General features: G+C 47.9%; 1 protein-coding gene across 4 annotated transcripts in view; it reads left to right on the top strand.

The window, feature by feature from the left end:
• LOC144805937 (NACHT, LRR and PYD domains-containing protein 3-like) overlaps positions 1-15,842 on the top strand; it is a 509,894-nt gene that overhangs the window by 192,445 nt on the left and 301,607 nt on the right. For all 4 annotated transcript variants that reach the window (XM_078672409.1, XM_078672405.1, XM_078672421.1 and 1 more), the window contains one exon: positions 8,678-8,992. In XM_078672409.1, coding sequence (XP_078528535.1) covers positions 8,701-8,992 — 292 coding nt within the window. In that variant the 5' untranslated portion in view covers positions 8,678-8,700. The remainder of the gene's footprint in view (positions 1-8,677; positions 8,993-15,842) is intronic.

The raw sequence follows: 15,842 nt of genomic DNA on the forward strand, positions 1-15,842 counted from the left end.
GTTGAGCATTTGTAAAATACTGTTATTGTGACTATTCGCTATTTGCAAATGTGCTGAACAGAAGAATAGCAAATCACTATTTGCGATTTCCAAATAGCGATTCTCTATATAGAATCTGTAAAATAGCAATTTTTAATTCATCGCAACGTAAAATTTACGTCTGCGAATGGATTTGTCTCATAGCAGATTGCTATTTTTTTCAACTGGTAACCAGTTTGCGACAGATTATCGATTCACAAAACATTTGTACATATGGCCCTATGTTTTTATGCAGATCATGTCAAATATGAAGCCAAATAGGCAGTGGACTCAGATGACAGTGAGAAGCGGTTGCTACAAGTGACTGTTAGACCTGGCACCATTGGCGTGGGTCTCCCTTCCATTTTTTCTGTTGCCTCATGTGTTTTTGCTGGTGTTAGATGCTTTGGGCACTGTGCCACTGCTGTCCAGTGCAGCAGTGCGAGTGATCCCTACTGTAAATTGATGTATTGATTGGTGGTTCCATGATTGGATATTTGGTTTACTTATCAGACCCTAGTACAGTGCACTGAGTGTGCCCAGGGCGTATAAATCAAAATGCTGCTAGTGGGCTTGCAGCACTGGTTGTGCCACCCACAGAAGCGGCCTGGTAAAATGTGTCTAAGGTCTGCCATTGCGGAGCCTGTGTGCAGTCTGGTACTGTCATGCTGACTGGGCTAGTGCACCCACTTTTCAGTCCCTGAACCTTCAATTTTCTTCATATCCGACACCCCTATGGTAGGCCAGAGGGCAGGGTGCATTGTAAGTATAAGGTAGGACAAGCCCTGATGTGTGTGGCATGTCTTAATTGTGAATTACAGCCATTTTCGTTTTTCACTATTGCAAGGCTACCTGTTCTCCATAGGCCAGAATGGGCTGTTAGAATTATTACACTTTATAATCCTAACAGGCTCAGAGAACATGGTAGAAATTCGAGTTTAGTATGCCTGGACTCAGAATAATAAAATACATCTTTTAGTAAAGTTTATTTTAATATTCTGTGTTTGCAAATACCACTTTAAGAAAGTAGGTATTTGCTTGCCTAACCATTTAAGCCTGCCTCTGCTAGGTTGTGTATTCCTTTGTCTGGGTTTCTGAGTGACAGGGTTGCGGGATTCCAGGAGACAGGCTGGGGCAGCCCGGTGGTGAATAGAGAGATCTGCAACTAGATGGGAGGGAGGAGTTGCACCTGGGACCTGAATAGGGCAGGGCCTTCCCTCTACAATGCCGGCCCCACCCCCTGTGCTGCATCTGATATCTCTGCCCTGCACACTGAAAGAAGAGAAAAACTGTCAACAAATTGCTACAGGACTGTACTTGCCTTTCACAATGATGGTTCCACTTCCTATGGGGCTTCTGATGTGCCTGCCCTGCTCTGTGAAAGGAAAGGAGAAGTCTGGTAAACAGAGTGCTTCAGAACATGCCCCTCTCCCCTCAGAGAACAAAGGATTTTGGAGTATAACTATTGGGACCCTGATCCAATGAAATTAGATAACTTCTGGACTTACAAGACGAAATCTCTGCTGAGGAGAAGGAACCTGAAGAAACTGAGGAGAGACTATTCCCAAGCTGATGTGCTGCCTGGGGGATTGGCCTGCAGTGGTTGCCTTGCTGCCAAAGGGAGGTGAAAGAACTTTGTGGACTTTTCTTTCAAACTTGTGCAAAGATCTCTAAGGGCTTGGAAGAGACTTTGCCCCCTGACCGAAGTCCCAGTACCAGTGGACTTCACCAGCCTTTGTGCATTGCTGCTGGAAACAAGTGGCTACAGAGGCAGGGAGCTGTGACCGACTCTCACGACCGGCCCGGTGTCCTGTAGGCACCGCATCAAGCAACGTCCGCCTCGAACAACGCAAGCTCTGTGCTCGCTGACTCCGTCCTGATGCCGTCACCGAGTCGTAGCCTGCACCGCGACTGGAAAGACACCGCGACGTGCAACGCCTCGCTACACCAAATCAAACTGGTCTGACCGACGCGGTCACTGCTGCTGACTTCGAGTCCTGTGACCGCACCGGAGTTGGGCACCGCCTCGCACGCTTCGTGGCGCACTGCCCGACTCGCACCGCTGTCGGGACTGATCAACGCTAGCTCCCGAACTCCGGCTTAATCGCCGCACCTCAAGCTGCAAGCACCGCATCGAAGCACCGTCACAAACTGCACGCAAGCCTTGGATCCACCGACTCTAAATACGGGCCGCTGCCTGCACCGCATCGAGGGACAATGCATCATGCAACGCTTCCTTTCTGCACCGCGACGATCACCGGAACCGGCTCGCACATCCGTGCCGGCCTCCCCAAGTAAAAGGTACTGTGACTGAATCTGTCGACATTTGAGTGGGCCCGTACCGACGCGGTCTACTGGATTTGCTAGACTCTGTTATTGTCAACAACGCTGTAGCCCGTCCAGGCTACCGACTCACACAGAACCTTGATTTAATCCTTTTTAACAAGAACTCTTGAAAGTTAATAGTACTGTGGATTCTTTTTGTCGTTTATTGGTCTTGTGGTAACTCTATATAAAATATACTTATTTTTTATATAAAACCTTGTGTGGTGTCCATTTGTAGTGTTGTCACTGGGTTACTGTATGTGGTCATAAATGCTTAACTTACACCGCCTCTGAAATAAGCCTTGACTGCTCGCGCCACTCTACCTAGAGGGTGAGCAGGGGTTATTTTAGGAGTGTAATCCCCCTTACTCTGACTAGAGGCGAGGGTCCCTATTTGTCACAAATACCTACCTGTGCCAACTAGAGACCCCCAATTCTAACAGTGACACAAGGAGATGTATCTTTACTGGAAATCTTTAAGATCTGCTCAGGGTGGGTGAGGCGTTTCCCTTTCTGTTGCAACAAACCAACCAGATTTGGGAGCAAATAGTCTACAGGTTCCTTCCCTTTTCCAGGGATCTTGATGTGTGGGTGTTGAACTCATTCCACTCAAGGGCATAGCCTTAGCTATATCGGTTTTATTCTGGCAGACGGGAGGTTGTTGCCTAATGGGAGACCTATATAATGGGGAGCGATTTATCTCCTGCCAGGAGGCACAGGACATCTTTTCGCTGTGTCATGGGTCAGTATCTACAATACGCCAACATTTCAGAAATGGCCAGGGAGATCTGGAGAGAGTTTCCATATGATCCGAGACCATTTAGACAATCATGGGCATGTGAGAGGGAGGACACCTGACCTCCTCGGTCCATAAAGCCCTATAAACAAATCGACCCAGATAAGTCGGCAGCTAGAATATCGTGCAAAGGTCGAATTGGAGGGGCATTTCATGGACGCTGACTGGATAATGGCCTGAACATTAGTTAAGGGGGCTCTAGTAATGCTAGATTCAAATTGCTGTGCTTTAACACCGTGCATTACACATATTATACACCCATTAAGCGACATGACATTTATGTGGGCTGCTCCATGACCTGTCCTCATTGCAGAAGGAGGGAGCCACATTCTTACACCAGAATACAGCATTGGAAAAGCCAGTAGCGGTTGACCAATTAAGGCGTATTGGCTTTGTCAATGCTTATTCGGTTTGCAACTGTGTTCCTTTTAAATGAAAATAGGACATAATAAAACAGAGCAATAAGTAATCGGAGTAACTTTAACCTTATATCATCATATAAGATAAATATCTGATAGACTTCGAGTTGCAGTTTCCTTAACTTAGAATTTTCTCAGGCGTCGGACTAGTTCAATGCATTTTTTGTGGCGAATTGTCTTGGCTGGAAATGAGATGTGTAATGCCTACATGGGTGCCACCCCAGCGTACTGACCTCAGTTCCTCCTTTTCCACACCGTCAGATCGAGCGTCCCTCAGTATTTCTTAACCGACTTCTTCGACACTTTTGTCAATGACTAAAAAAACACCGGATTCAAACCTTCGGACGCCTGTCACTGTAGATGTCGGCGACAAACCTCACTAGGTGTGTCTGTTGTTCCTGGAAAGGAGCCACGACTCTGCATTGTGTGTGGAGTGCAAAACTGTGAAATCCAAAGGCCATCAGCGGGCGGGCCATGAAGCTCTTGGACACTCTCCATGTGACCCCGCGTCGCTACTGGTCCTGTTCATGTGGGAGGTCTTGGAACCGCTCCTGGAGTTGCTCATGTCGATCCTTGTCATACTCCAGGACTTCTCCAGTCCAATAAAAAGAAGTCAAAGCGCTCTTTACCTACTTTGCGACGCTCCCATTCTTCTGATGACACAAGGGAACGGCGCCACAAATCCCAACTAAGCTCGCAGGTGGTTCCTGTGCAGCCGGCGTTGGAAACTGGGCCCAATCCAATTTTCCTGCAGACAGAGCAGCCCCACCCAACTTCCAGAGTATTATGAGCCTCAGCTTTGGGCTGTTGAACCCCTCTGTAGCACCTTCTAGCACCACTGGTTCAGGAGAGTCTTCAGCTTTGACTCCTTTCGCGGGTTTACCCTTGGTGCCAGTCAGCCCCTCAGGATCCGCGGGTGTATCCAAATCCATTATGGTGGATCCGTATCATCAGTGGTAAACCCATTGTGATATCCGACTCCGTTATAGAGCCGGGCGAGTGTTGCACGACAACACTTCTGGCGCCAGCCATGCCTACACAGCCTGAGTTGGAGATGGAGCCATATTTCATTGAAGGGCTTACTGAGTTACATGAATGGAGGGGATCTGAGGATCGCTATACGTATACTGACCCGTTAGGAGAGTTCATGTCAGATGGATACCTCACCAGATGCTGGCTTCCTCTCTCCTCCTGCAGTGGCTACGAAGGAAAGGTCCTCCTTCGCGATGGTGTTCTGGAGGACGGCTGAGGTCTTTGGCCTACAGTGCCCACGGTTCAAGTCAAGACCACTGTCTTGAAGGAGTTGCTTCAAGCGGGACAGCCCCATTAGAACCCTTACTACCCTTTAGTGAGGCCCTTACTGAATGGTTGAGGAATTCTGGATTTTGGGGGGATGTCCAAGCCCCGCTCACGGACATGCCTTTCGATGGAACCTGAATCTTTTGAGACAAGGCTGATTGGACCTAGGAGAGACTCAAAGACAGTAGAGTCACTGCCAAGCGTTGTGGCTCTCCGTGGTCCCGCGGCTGCAGCATTCTGCCTTAAGTCTGTTCTGTGGATACAGTAGAGGTATGGGCCACATCCTTTCCACTCTAGCCACTATGGCCAGCAGGCTCAGACCTTTTGTGGCCATGGATGCAGTTCCCACAAACCTCTAGGGGCCCAAAGCCAGAGGTTCACCCAATCCCTTCCCTCTCCCCCAGCAGCTGCACAGTCAAAGCCTCTTTAGTATGCCCTTAATCCGCCATAGGTATCCGGTTGCCTTAAGAATCCAACACCATCTGTCCCGATAGCGGGAGATTACGGCAGAAAATGGATCCTCCATATTGTCCCCCAGGATTATGCCCTTTCGTTCCAACAAACCACCACTTCCTCTGCCCCAAGATCGGCTGACCGAGGACCCCCTTGCGCTCTTACGACTGGAGGTATTGGCCCTTCTGGCCAAAGGAGCCATCAAGAGGGTGCCAGTATCAGAAGTAGGTCATGGTTGCTTTTGCTACTACTTTCTAGTGACAATGAAGGATGGACATTACTGTCCTATATTAGAAATCCACACTCTTAATTCTAGAAAAAGGAAAAATTCAATAAGCTAAACCTGGCTCAGGTTTGTTCTACTCTCGAACCTGGAGACTGTATGGTAGCATTGGGCTTGTAAGGCAGCTATTCCAACATCCCCATCCTGCCTGCCCACAGATGCTACCTGCAATTCATGGTGGGCCAGGGGCATTACCAGTTAACTGTACTCCCTTTCGGGTTACCAGTGCCTCTTGTGTGTTCACCAAAGTGATGATGGTGTTTTTAGCACATCTGCAGAGATCAGCGGTTCGAGTCTTCCCCTTGATGATTGGCTATTGAAGGTGGACTATGAAGGACCTCCGCCACTTGCTGGGGTTCACTATCAACATGCCAAAGTCACACCAAGTTCCCACTCAGGTGCTCCCTTTCATTGGAGGTGTTCTGAACTTAGTGCAGTTTTGGGCGTATCCAGTGCTTAATTTGAGCTAGTGGTTTCCGGTGCTTTCAAGGGCACTTAATCGTCAACACTAGCGCTTGTGGCAGTGTGCCACAAGGTGGTACTTTCTGAGATGACCACAACAACAGTCAATTTTTTTAAATTACATTTTTTTTTTATTTGCACTTACAGTGCGCTGCAGCTACCCAAAAAGAGTTTCCCGGCGCAGTTTTACGGAGTTGCGTAAAGACAGTCAAGCAAAGATGAGTGTCTAGGTGTTAAATAGCCAAGTTTTTAAAGCTTTACGGAATTTGATGTAATCTATCTCGTCTCGTAATAAAAAAGGCAAGGAGTTCCACAACGAGGGCCCTACGTAAGAAAACGATCTTCCGCCCATTCGAGAAAGCTTGATTTTAGGAATGACAAACTTCTTTAGCGTGGAGGAGCGGAGAAGACGAGAGGGGAGGTAGGGACAAACAAGCGATTGAAGATATTTCGGAGCACTACCAACTTTAATTTTATGCATGAAACAGAGTACTTTGAACTTGACTCGGTTTTCAACCCTGAGCCAATGAAGATCCCGGAGATGTTGGGAAGTGGAGGCTGTTCTAGGGATCTTACATAACAATCTAGCTGCTGAATTTTGTATCACCTGCAGTTTATGTGTAGTAGCTTTATTAGAACCCAGATAAAGCACATTTCCATAGTAAATCCTAGAGGTAATCAAGGCATTGACTACGGTTTTCTTATTGAGTCAGGCAACATTCAGCAGATCTTTTTTAGCCATTTGAGAATGGCAAAACACGTGGCAGAAGTTTTTACCGCTTGCAGGTGCATATTGAGGGATTCATCGATGATAATGCCCAAGTTGCGCGCCTGAGAAACTGGGGAGGGAAGAGCGCCCATTTCGAAAGGCCAATGTTGTGGGCCCCACAGATTTTTATTTCTTCAAAGAATAATTACTTCGGTTTTTTCTCCATTTAATTTAAGAAAATTATCCTGCTTCCATGATGCTATTTTAGTTAAACCCACTTTAAGTTGAGAGGAAGCATTTGTATTCTCGGAAGAAAGGGAAAAAATAAGCTGGGAATCGTCGGCATAAGAATACATCGACAGCCCGGATTTTTCTACCACTTTAGCTAAAGGACTCATATAAAGGTTAAACAATAAAGGACTAAGTATAGAGCCCTATGGTACACCATGAGCAAAAACATGCGTATCTGAACAGGCTGTTCGAGAAAAAACTTGAAACGTGCGCTCGGTCAGAAAAGAGGTGAGCCAATTAAGTGCTGAATCACGGATACCCAGGGAGCATAAGGTGTTTATTAATTCAGTGTGCGACACCGTATCAAAAGCGGCACTTAGATCCAATAGGATAAGTGCCACTGTCTCTCCCCTATCTAATTGGCAGTGTATGTTTTCTGTGACTCCTAATAAGGTGGTTTCTGTCGAAAAGCCTGATTGACAGGGAGGCAATACATTTTGAGTAGTTACAAATTCAGCTAGATTTTGGTGAACATGTTTTTCAAGGAATTTTGAAAACACAGGTAATCAGGATGATAGGTCAATAGTTTGAAGGTTGATTAGGATCGGTCCCTGCCTTTTTCAGGAGTGGGGGTATCATTGCATGCTTCCAGTCAGCTGGAACGGTTTCTTCCTGTAGGGAGGTATTGAGAAGATCAGTAATAACATCCAGTGACAGGGAGTCAAGCTGCTTAAGTATAGTGCAAGGCAAAGGGTCTTTTGGGGATCCAGATTTAATGTCATTCAGGAATTTTATTAAGGTCTCTGAATTCAGCCTGGGCCAGCTATCCAGAATACCCTTGGAGTTCTGAAGGAGCCCAATACCGTTATTGCAGTTATTGTTATTAATCCAGTACACATTAAAAATGACTATTATCTGCCGCCCAAGCCATTCTTACAGCTTTGGGGGCCTGGAATAGTCTGAATTGTCACACTTGTAAGAGTGTGATATTTAGTAGTTGTGGTGTTACTATCATTGGTGGCGCAGACAGGGGCAATGTGTGGTGACTGGCGCATATCCTTCAATAAACGAGTCCAGGATGTTCAGGGTATGATTCTGATGTTTCAGCTTCTATACTGGATTTCGGTGAGACTGACTCTGAGGCTGCTGGGCCTCACCACCTCCTGCATCCTCTTAGTAAAACATGGGCAATGGAATATCCTGGCTCTGCTGTAGGACTTGAAGAACCAGTGGGCACAACCTTAGAAATATCTCTCCAACCTAGTCCGGAGGTCCTATTTGTCTGCTTTGATATATATCTGTGTTCCATGGGTCTCATGAAAGATTTAGATTATTATTTCTTTGCTTATCACTAATTAAAAACAAAACTATCACTGCACCAATAAAGTGCATAAGGTGGGCCTTTATGTTTTACCATCTGACATCTCTATGAGAAAATCCTCATTTGATTATAATGCTCGAGTTTCTTCCAACTTGGGGCGGTCCTCATCTCTAACTAAGGGGCCCCATCATTATCAAGTGGTACCCCAAAGTGACACTGTCCAGTTATTCATAGTGTGTTCATGGCCTGGGCGACTAAGACAGTTTTCCTAGGGAACTTTGGTGTATTTCACAAAACTCTCATGTGAAACAGACATGCTAAGGAGGAGGTTGTTATTAATCAAAATGTGCTTTCTTTACAGCTTCATACATGTGTTAATACATCATGGACGAGAATGTGACAGAAGAGACTGCCAGAACGCTACTGCTCCGTATATTGGATGAACTGGTGGAAGACGAATTTAACCGATTCAAGTTTCATCTGAAAGATCACCCTTTGGAAGACGAATTGTGCGCCATCCCCAGACCAGAACTTCATAATGCGGACCGTGTAAAAACAGCTGACCTCATTATCAGTTACCGTGGGGCTCCACGTGCCTTAGAGGTCACCGCAGATTTACTACAGAAGATCCCCAGAATGGATCTACTGGATCAATTTATGCTCTCCTCCGACAAATGTAAGTAGTCAAATGTTTGGTGGGTTAATATTTCAATTTTGTCCCAAATTTGCTGTTGTTGAAATAGTATCGAGGTGAACTCCTCAAATTTCTGATAGTCTTCTAACCACAGAATCCTCACCAGGTGAATTTCCCCAGATCTGGAAATTTTGGAGCAATTTTGTGTATGGACAGGTGATGTCATGTGGTTCTGAGTTGGGCTCATCCCGCCCAGGACATGGGGTCGCTATATCGGCACCACCTCCGTGCCCTATTGTCAGTTCCTTTCTGCTCATGCTGCTGTGGTTTTGTCACCCCGAGTGGGACGGGTATGCTCAGACGTGGGTCCTATGCTCTCCACACCACTGGTGTCAAGCTATCCTGGCTGAAGAGGCCTGTAAGCCTGAACCCGGTCCTAGGAAGCTTGATTCCTGTCCAGGGAAGACATGGCTTGGCAGTTCGGGCTGGACTAATCCCATGAGGCACAGGGTCAAGACTGATTTGCATATGGCCATGTCTGAACTGGGCTGGCGTGGTGAGCAAAAAAACGATGGATTTAGGCCTAGATCTCTGTACTGGGGTGAATGTATGACATTGTTCTGCATTCTGTCCATCAATTGTTGTTTTTGTAGCTGTGGATTTGGAGCACCAATCCTGTCATATCTAACAGAGCGTTTTTCCCCATAAATGTTGTCTAGTGTGCAGATAATGTCACCTCCTGAATCTAAAGGTGTCGTAACCAACACCTGCAACATCTGCTTGTGGTGCTCTGTCTCCAAACACAACTCAGCTTTGTGTTTATGTTGCTTCAAGATGAATACGAAGGCCATCGGCGGCCAGGAGGCTATGCTGTCCGTCGCCGAACTCTGTCGATCAAAAAAACACTCAAGGTATAAAGAATTAAGGGCACAGTGGTCCCCGTGAAGTGCATGGACGCGCTCCTAAGGCCACTCCTGTGATCCGCCCTCATCGAGGTAATGGAGCTCAGGTACGCCTAAAATATCACACAAAAAACTACAAAAATCTAAAAATGGGTATGCTTCATCCCGCCACTCTAGTCACTCAGAGTTGTGTGATGCTTCAGGCACTTCTAGACTACTGAGCTTCCCAATGCAGATCCGATTCTAATGCTAGTCCCACCTTGGCCCTTTCCTGAATGGACAGTGATGACACAGGAGCAATACCACTAAAGGTAGCCATGCAGGAGATTTTTTATATAGAAGCCGACAAGAGAGGTGTCGTGCCCTTTTAAGCAGGGTTTCCTTGTGGTGTACTTGCGCTCTCTCCCAGGGACTGTTCTGAGCTTATAGACATGCTGTCTTGATCCTTACACTGCTTGCGATTCCTGGTCTCCCAGGCCTACATCCCCGATGTACATCCAACGCCGTAAAACCTGCAGAACTTCGCTACTTGAACACCAACGAGTGCCGTCAGCCGTGTCCGCTGCGTAGCATGACTGGAGCTCCCGACCCGGCTGGCCAAATCATACTCCAGTATTCTTAGTCCTTGCTCTCCCACTTTCATAACTGGGTGGCAACTGGGTGGCAACTTTCAAACAGGTGGAACTGTGGACAATATCCTGTTAGTTGGGAAGAATGGAGAACAGGACAAGTCGAACAAGCACTTGCAAAGCTAAAAGGGCTGCCACCGGCTACCGACATCTGGCTTTGCCAGTGCGTTCTTTGGTCTTAGTGAAACTTTATTTGGGGTGGGTGGGGGTGTGTGTACGGTTATGTGTGGTGTGTATTTGTCAGTCAAAATATATTTATTTTTGGTCTCAAAAAGCATACGTTGCCATAGTAGTTAATGACAATGAAGTGAACTGCTTTGTGTTCCTTGTGAAAGAGCAGAATACCATCACTCCCTGAAGTCAGTCAATGGCTGAAGTGGGCTGAAAATATTGCCTTATGATGTAGTAGTCAGAAGAAATATGTAAATGGCAGACTAATGGATTTGTTTGCGTAGCACTTTTCACCCTGGGGGGGTGGGCTATGGAGTTTTATATAGCACGAAGTAAACCTGAAGGTATCAGAGCACTTTACATGAACACCCGTTTAGTTACAGACCGACACCTTCATTTTGTTGGGCACTGGGAGATTAAGTGATATCCCAGAATCGTAGTATGTTGAGAGTCCCTGTCGAGACTCAAACCCGTTTCCTCATCTTCGAGGTCGACCGGTCTGGCCGTTAGGTCACATCTGCTTCCCAAATCTTTTCAAATGACTACCACATGCCTGCAACGGCTTGTAGAATCACAACTAGCCTTGTTAAATTTCATGAAAGCCAAACCTGCTTATCCAAAACAAGTTTATTCTACAATTAAAGCTCCCACATTTTTTTTATTTTTTTAATTTCTGTAATTTTGTATTGTATATGTAAAAAAAATATATATTTACATGGAGCACGGAGTATACATGAGTGGAGGAAAAAGGAGAAGAGAAAAGACAGAAGGAAGAGAAAGAGAAGGGCGCCCAGGGCAGGGGGGGGGTGGGAAGGGGGGGGTGTTAGCCACTGTCGTTCCATGGCTTTGTTCGAGTGACAGTTTCTGAGATCGTTTTCCATGTCCAACATGTCGTCATATCCTGATATCCCTTCCGCGATGTATCTTTGGCGTTCTTGGCTCACGCCCCGGACGAAGGGGGGGATAGTGGATAGAAGTCGAGAGAGAAAGAGTGGAGGAGCGGAGGAGCCTAGCGTATTGGTTTCTTTTTGTTGGCGCGTGGATCTGCGGGGTGCCGCCTTCTGCGGGCGTTGATGATCTTTCCTATGGGGGTTTCTGCGAGGATAGGTAGAGGTCAAGGGGTTCCCACATGTTTGCCTGCCTGTGAGTTTTCGGCGTGTGTTTCGCTGCGATGTTGTCTGCCCCCCTTAGAAACGTGACCCAGTTTAGCCATGCCTTGGGTGCAGCCTTTGAGGTGTCCTTCCAGTTACTTAGGACTATTTTGACTGCAGCCATCAGCAGTAGGTCAACGAGGTCGCGTTCCTCTTTTGTTGTGATGGACGGGGATGTGAAACCTAGGGCTAGACTCGGGAAATCTATGTGTATGGCTACTCCAGTGATCTCTTTGATGAGTTTCCCAATTCTGTCCCAGTATCCCCTGATTTTAGGGCAGCTGATAAGCAGGTGTTCTAGGTCCCCCCTCTCATTGTCACAGTTCCAGCATGTATCGCTGTCTCGGATCCCCAGGGCGGACAGGCGGGCCGGTGTCCAGTATGCCTTGTGTACTAGCCAGTATTTGGTCTGGTTTAGCGTTGCAGTTATTTTTTTCCTAGAAGTTGATCTCCATAGTTCTGTTTTTTTGTTCTCGCTGAGTTCCCTTCCTACTGCACCCCCCCAGAACTCTGTAAGCTTATCATCGAGTTTAGTCTTTTGGGGGCAGAGTGTTTTGTAGAGGTGTGCTACTTGGTGTCCTAGTGTGTTGAGACTGGTTGCCAGCTGTGTGAGTGATGACGTTCGGTGGTGGAGGTTCGCCTTCCTGATTGCTACTTTGATTTTCAGGAAGTTTAGAGCTCTATGGATTGTAGGTTGTGAGTTTCCTTGAGGGTGTCGAATGTTGTATACTCGCCTTGTTTTTGTATGTCTTGGGCGGTGGATATGCCGTGTTTGTACCATTGGTGCATGTCTAGGACCCTATCCTTATATCTTAACTTAGGGTTGTACCAGATGGATTCTGATTGACCTCCCTTAATGCTTGTCGTCAGGACTTTGTCAACACTTAGGAGTGCTAACTTTGTGTTCTTTAGGATTGGGTTGTCCTTGGCTGCTGGGTGTCGAGTGGCAGTGAGTAGGGCGATGGGGTTCATGCCCTTTAGTAGTCCTCGCTCGAGTGTGAGCCATGCTGGGATGTATTCCTGTCTTGGGTCTAACCAGTGTAGCCCCTGTCTGGCTGTGCAGGCTACCTGGAATCGCTTGAAGTTAGTTATGTTTAACCCACCCTGGTCTTTTGAGAGTCTAAGCTTGTGCAGGCTTATTCTGGGTTTTTTCCCCCTCCACAAGAAGTTGTTTAGTATTTTGTCTAGTCTCTTGTGGAAGTCTTTTGTATTGGTGAGTGGGAGCATGGTTAGCATGTAGTTGACCATAGGGGTGAGCATCATTTTTATCGCTTCTACTCTCCCCCACCATGTTGTAAATCTTGGGGACCACCCCTCTACTTTATCTTTAATTTTCCGGATTGTTGCTTGTTCATTCTGGTCTAGTGTCGTTCTTAGGTCTCTCTCGAAGAGGACGCCTAGGTATTTTATGGGCTTCTGTTGCCAGGTTAAACCAGACGTTCCTAGTACCGTTCTTGTGGTGTGGATGTTTAGAGGTTTGCACTCAGATTTGTCTGTGTTGAGTTTGTACCCTGACACCTGCGCGTATTTTCCGATAGTGTCAGTCAGTGCCTTGATTGATCTTTCTGGGTCTTCCGTGACTATTAGTACATCGTCGGCGTATGCTGCTAATTTGAATGTTTCTCCTCCTATAGGTATACCCGCTATGTCCTTGTTTGTTCTTATCGTGAGGAGCGGTTCTATAGCTAATAGGAACAGTGCTGGTGAGAGTGGGCAGCCTTGTCTTGTTCCCCTGCCTAGGTGTAGTGTGTCTGATATGCCTCCGTTGACCACCACCCGCGCTTTGGGGTTGTTGTATAGAGTCATCACCATCCCTCTGTATTTTGGCCCTAACCCAAATTTCTCCATGCAGTGGTCTAAAAAGGGCCATGAGACTCTGTCGAAAGCCTTCTCGGCGTCTAGGGCAATCATGACAGCTGCATTGTTGCTTCGGGATGAGTGGTTTATTATGTGGCATAGTAGTCTGGTGTTGTCATGAGACATACGGTTTTTGATGTATCCCACCTGAGAGTTGTGTATCAGTTTTGGTAGGTGTGAGAAGTTGCCACTCGAGCAGTGGTTAGGCCTAGGGCCTAGGGAATCGCTGGGAGCAGTCAGGACAAGCAATGCTGAAGTCGGGAATGGCCCTCGGGATTCGGGAGATGTGCGGAAAGCGCACGCATGCACCAATGTTAACCAATGGTGCGTAAAAGTCAAAGAGTTAAAGTTTAAGGACACTTCCGCTGAACCTAGAGGAACAAAACTTAACACACAGACCCTAGAGGTGTGCACCAGTGTGGGAACACCGGCGGAGCAAAGTTACCTCACCCACAGGAAGGGGGTGCACAGGGTCGAAGTGGCGTCGGGTTTTGACACGCAGGCTCTTGGTGCTTGAAGCTGAAAGGGCTGCAGGCAGGGTGAAGACGAAGTGTCCGGTGGAGTCCAAGGGTGGACTCAAGTTGTAGAGTACCTGAAAGCAGAGGGGACAGAGTCTGGGTCACTCAGCAGTGACCAGGGTGGAACCAGGACGGAACCAGGCAATGTCGGGCGCAATCAGGTGGTCGTCGAGGAGCTTCTCTCCGCTGTCACGTGGGCTCTGGGGCATCTGCGACGTCCAGGAGCAGGTCACGATCTGTCCCACGCAGGCTCTCACCGTCGGTGCAGTCGGCTTCAAGTTTGGAGCAAACAAGCCTTGGTAAGAGCAATCCACGCAGGATCGGAAGATTGCTTCTCACTCGGACCAGGAAGGTCAGAGTCGGGGCTCCTTTTCAGGGGAGCTGGTGTGGATCTGGAGCAACCAGAATCACAAGTCTTTTTAGGTAGTTCGTCGGCACAGGGACCACAAGCCAGCTGGCAAGTGACCGGGCCAACGCGTTGAGCCAAATCGTGCCAAAGGGCCCCACGCAGCACTCGTCGAGTGTGGAGGGCTGAACTTCGGCTCAGGAGTAGCTCAGGGTGGGGGCTTCTCAAACCCCGGTGTACAGCTTCGAGGGTCACTCGTGGGCTGCACGGTCAGCGTCTCGTGGTCACTTCAAGATGGCGTGCCCCACGCTTCCGGTCGCCTCCACGGGTCTCAGCTTTGCAGGGACTGTGGATCGGGCTGTTAGAAGCTGGGCAGGCTTGATCTCGTCGATCTCAGTCGCTCGAGTTCCGGCGGGAACTGCAACTAAGTAGACGTCGAGGGCTGGATGGTGCCTGCTGCTGCAGGGTGGTCACTCCTTGACCACAAGGGAGATTCTTCGGGCTTCCACGTTGAGATGGAGGGCGAAGGGTCCAGAATATCGTTTCAAATGTTTCTTCCAGGAAATCTGATGTGCATTGGCACTGCTCCCACTCTTATTCGAATCTGGTGGGCGTGATTACCTGCTAGGTCCCCTCCTATGGGTGGGACCCAGGAAGTGGGTGGATACACCCCCTTCCTTTGATCCAGGCCGCCCTGGCACGAGGGCTGGAGTGCCCCAGAACCGGTTTGGCCGGATTATGCAAGGGGCAGCCTTGTGCGCCCCAGGCAGTGTCTGGTTTCTTTCAAACCTCCCTGCTACAATACACTATCTCCTGTCTGGAGGGCGGTGACACCCTCCTGTGACAGGAAACCCTTTGTCCAGGACCCCCTTGACTGAGTTTCGGTCAGCTCCAGGGGTCCAGACATTTGTCTGTGGCAGAGGCATCCATTTTGTGGATCTTAAGGCCTTTGGAGAAATCAACCGCATTAAAGTGAAGTAACATGTCTTACCCCTCTAGAGGGGTGGAATGCCATCCCCGTCGCCAGAACTGGCGAGGGGATGGTATTCCAAAGCGTATGACACCTTACACGACATGTTTTGATAAAGCCAAACCAAAGTTGCTAAATAACCGCGAGGATTATAAGGCACTTAATAGTATATGGTATGGCATTATCCTGAAACAGCTTAGGGATTTGTTCCCGACGGCTGCAGACAGGCTCAGCTCATGCTAGGGCTCCATCTCACATAAAAACCATGCACCCAGCCTCCAGGATTGGTGAGGCCTGTCTATAGGAGTGGCTCACAGGTTTACATGTGTCCAGATATAGGTTTAGACA

This window comes from Lissotriton helveticus, chromosome 1_2, assembly GCF_964261635.1.
Source record: "Lissotriton helveticus chromosome 1_2, aLisHel1.1, whole genome shotgun sequence".
NCBI classification, from domain to species: domain Eukaryota; kingdom Metazoa; phylum Chordata; class Amphibia; order Caudata; family Salamandridae; genus Lissotriton; species Lissotriton helveticus.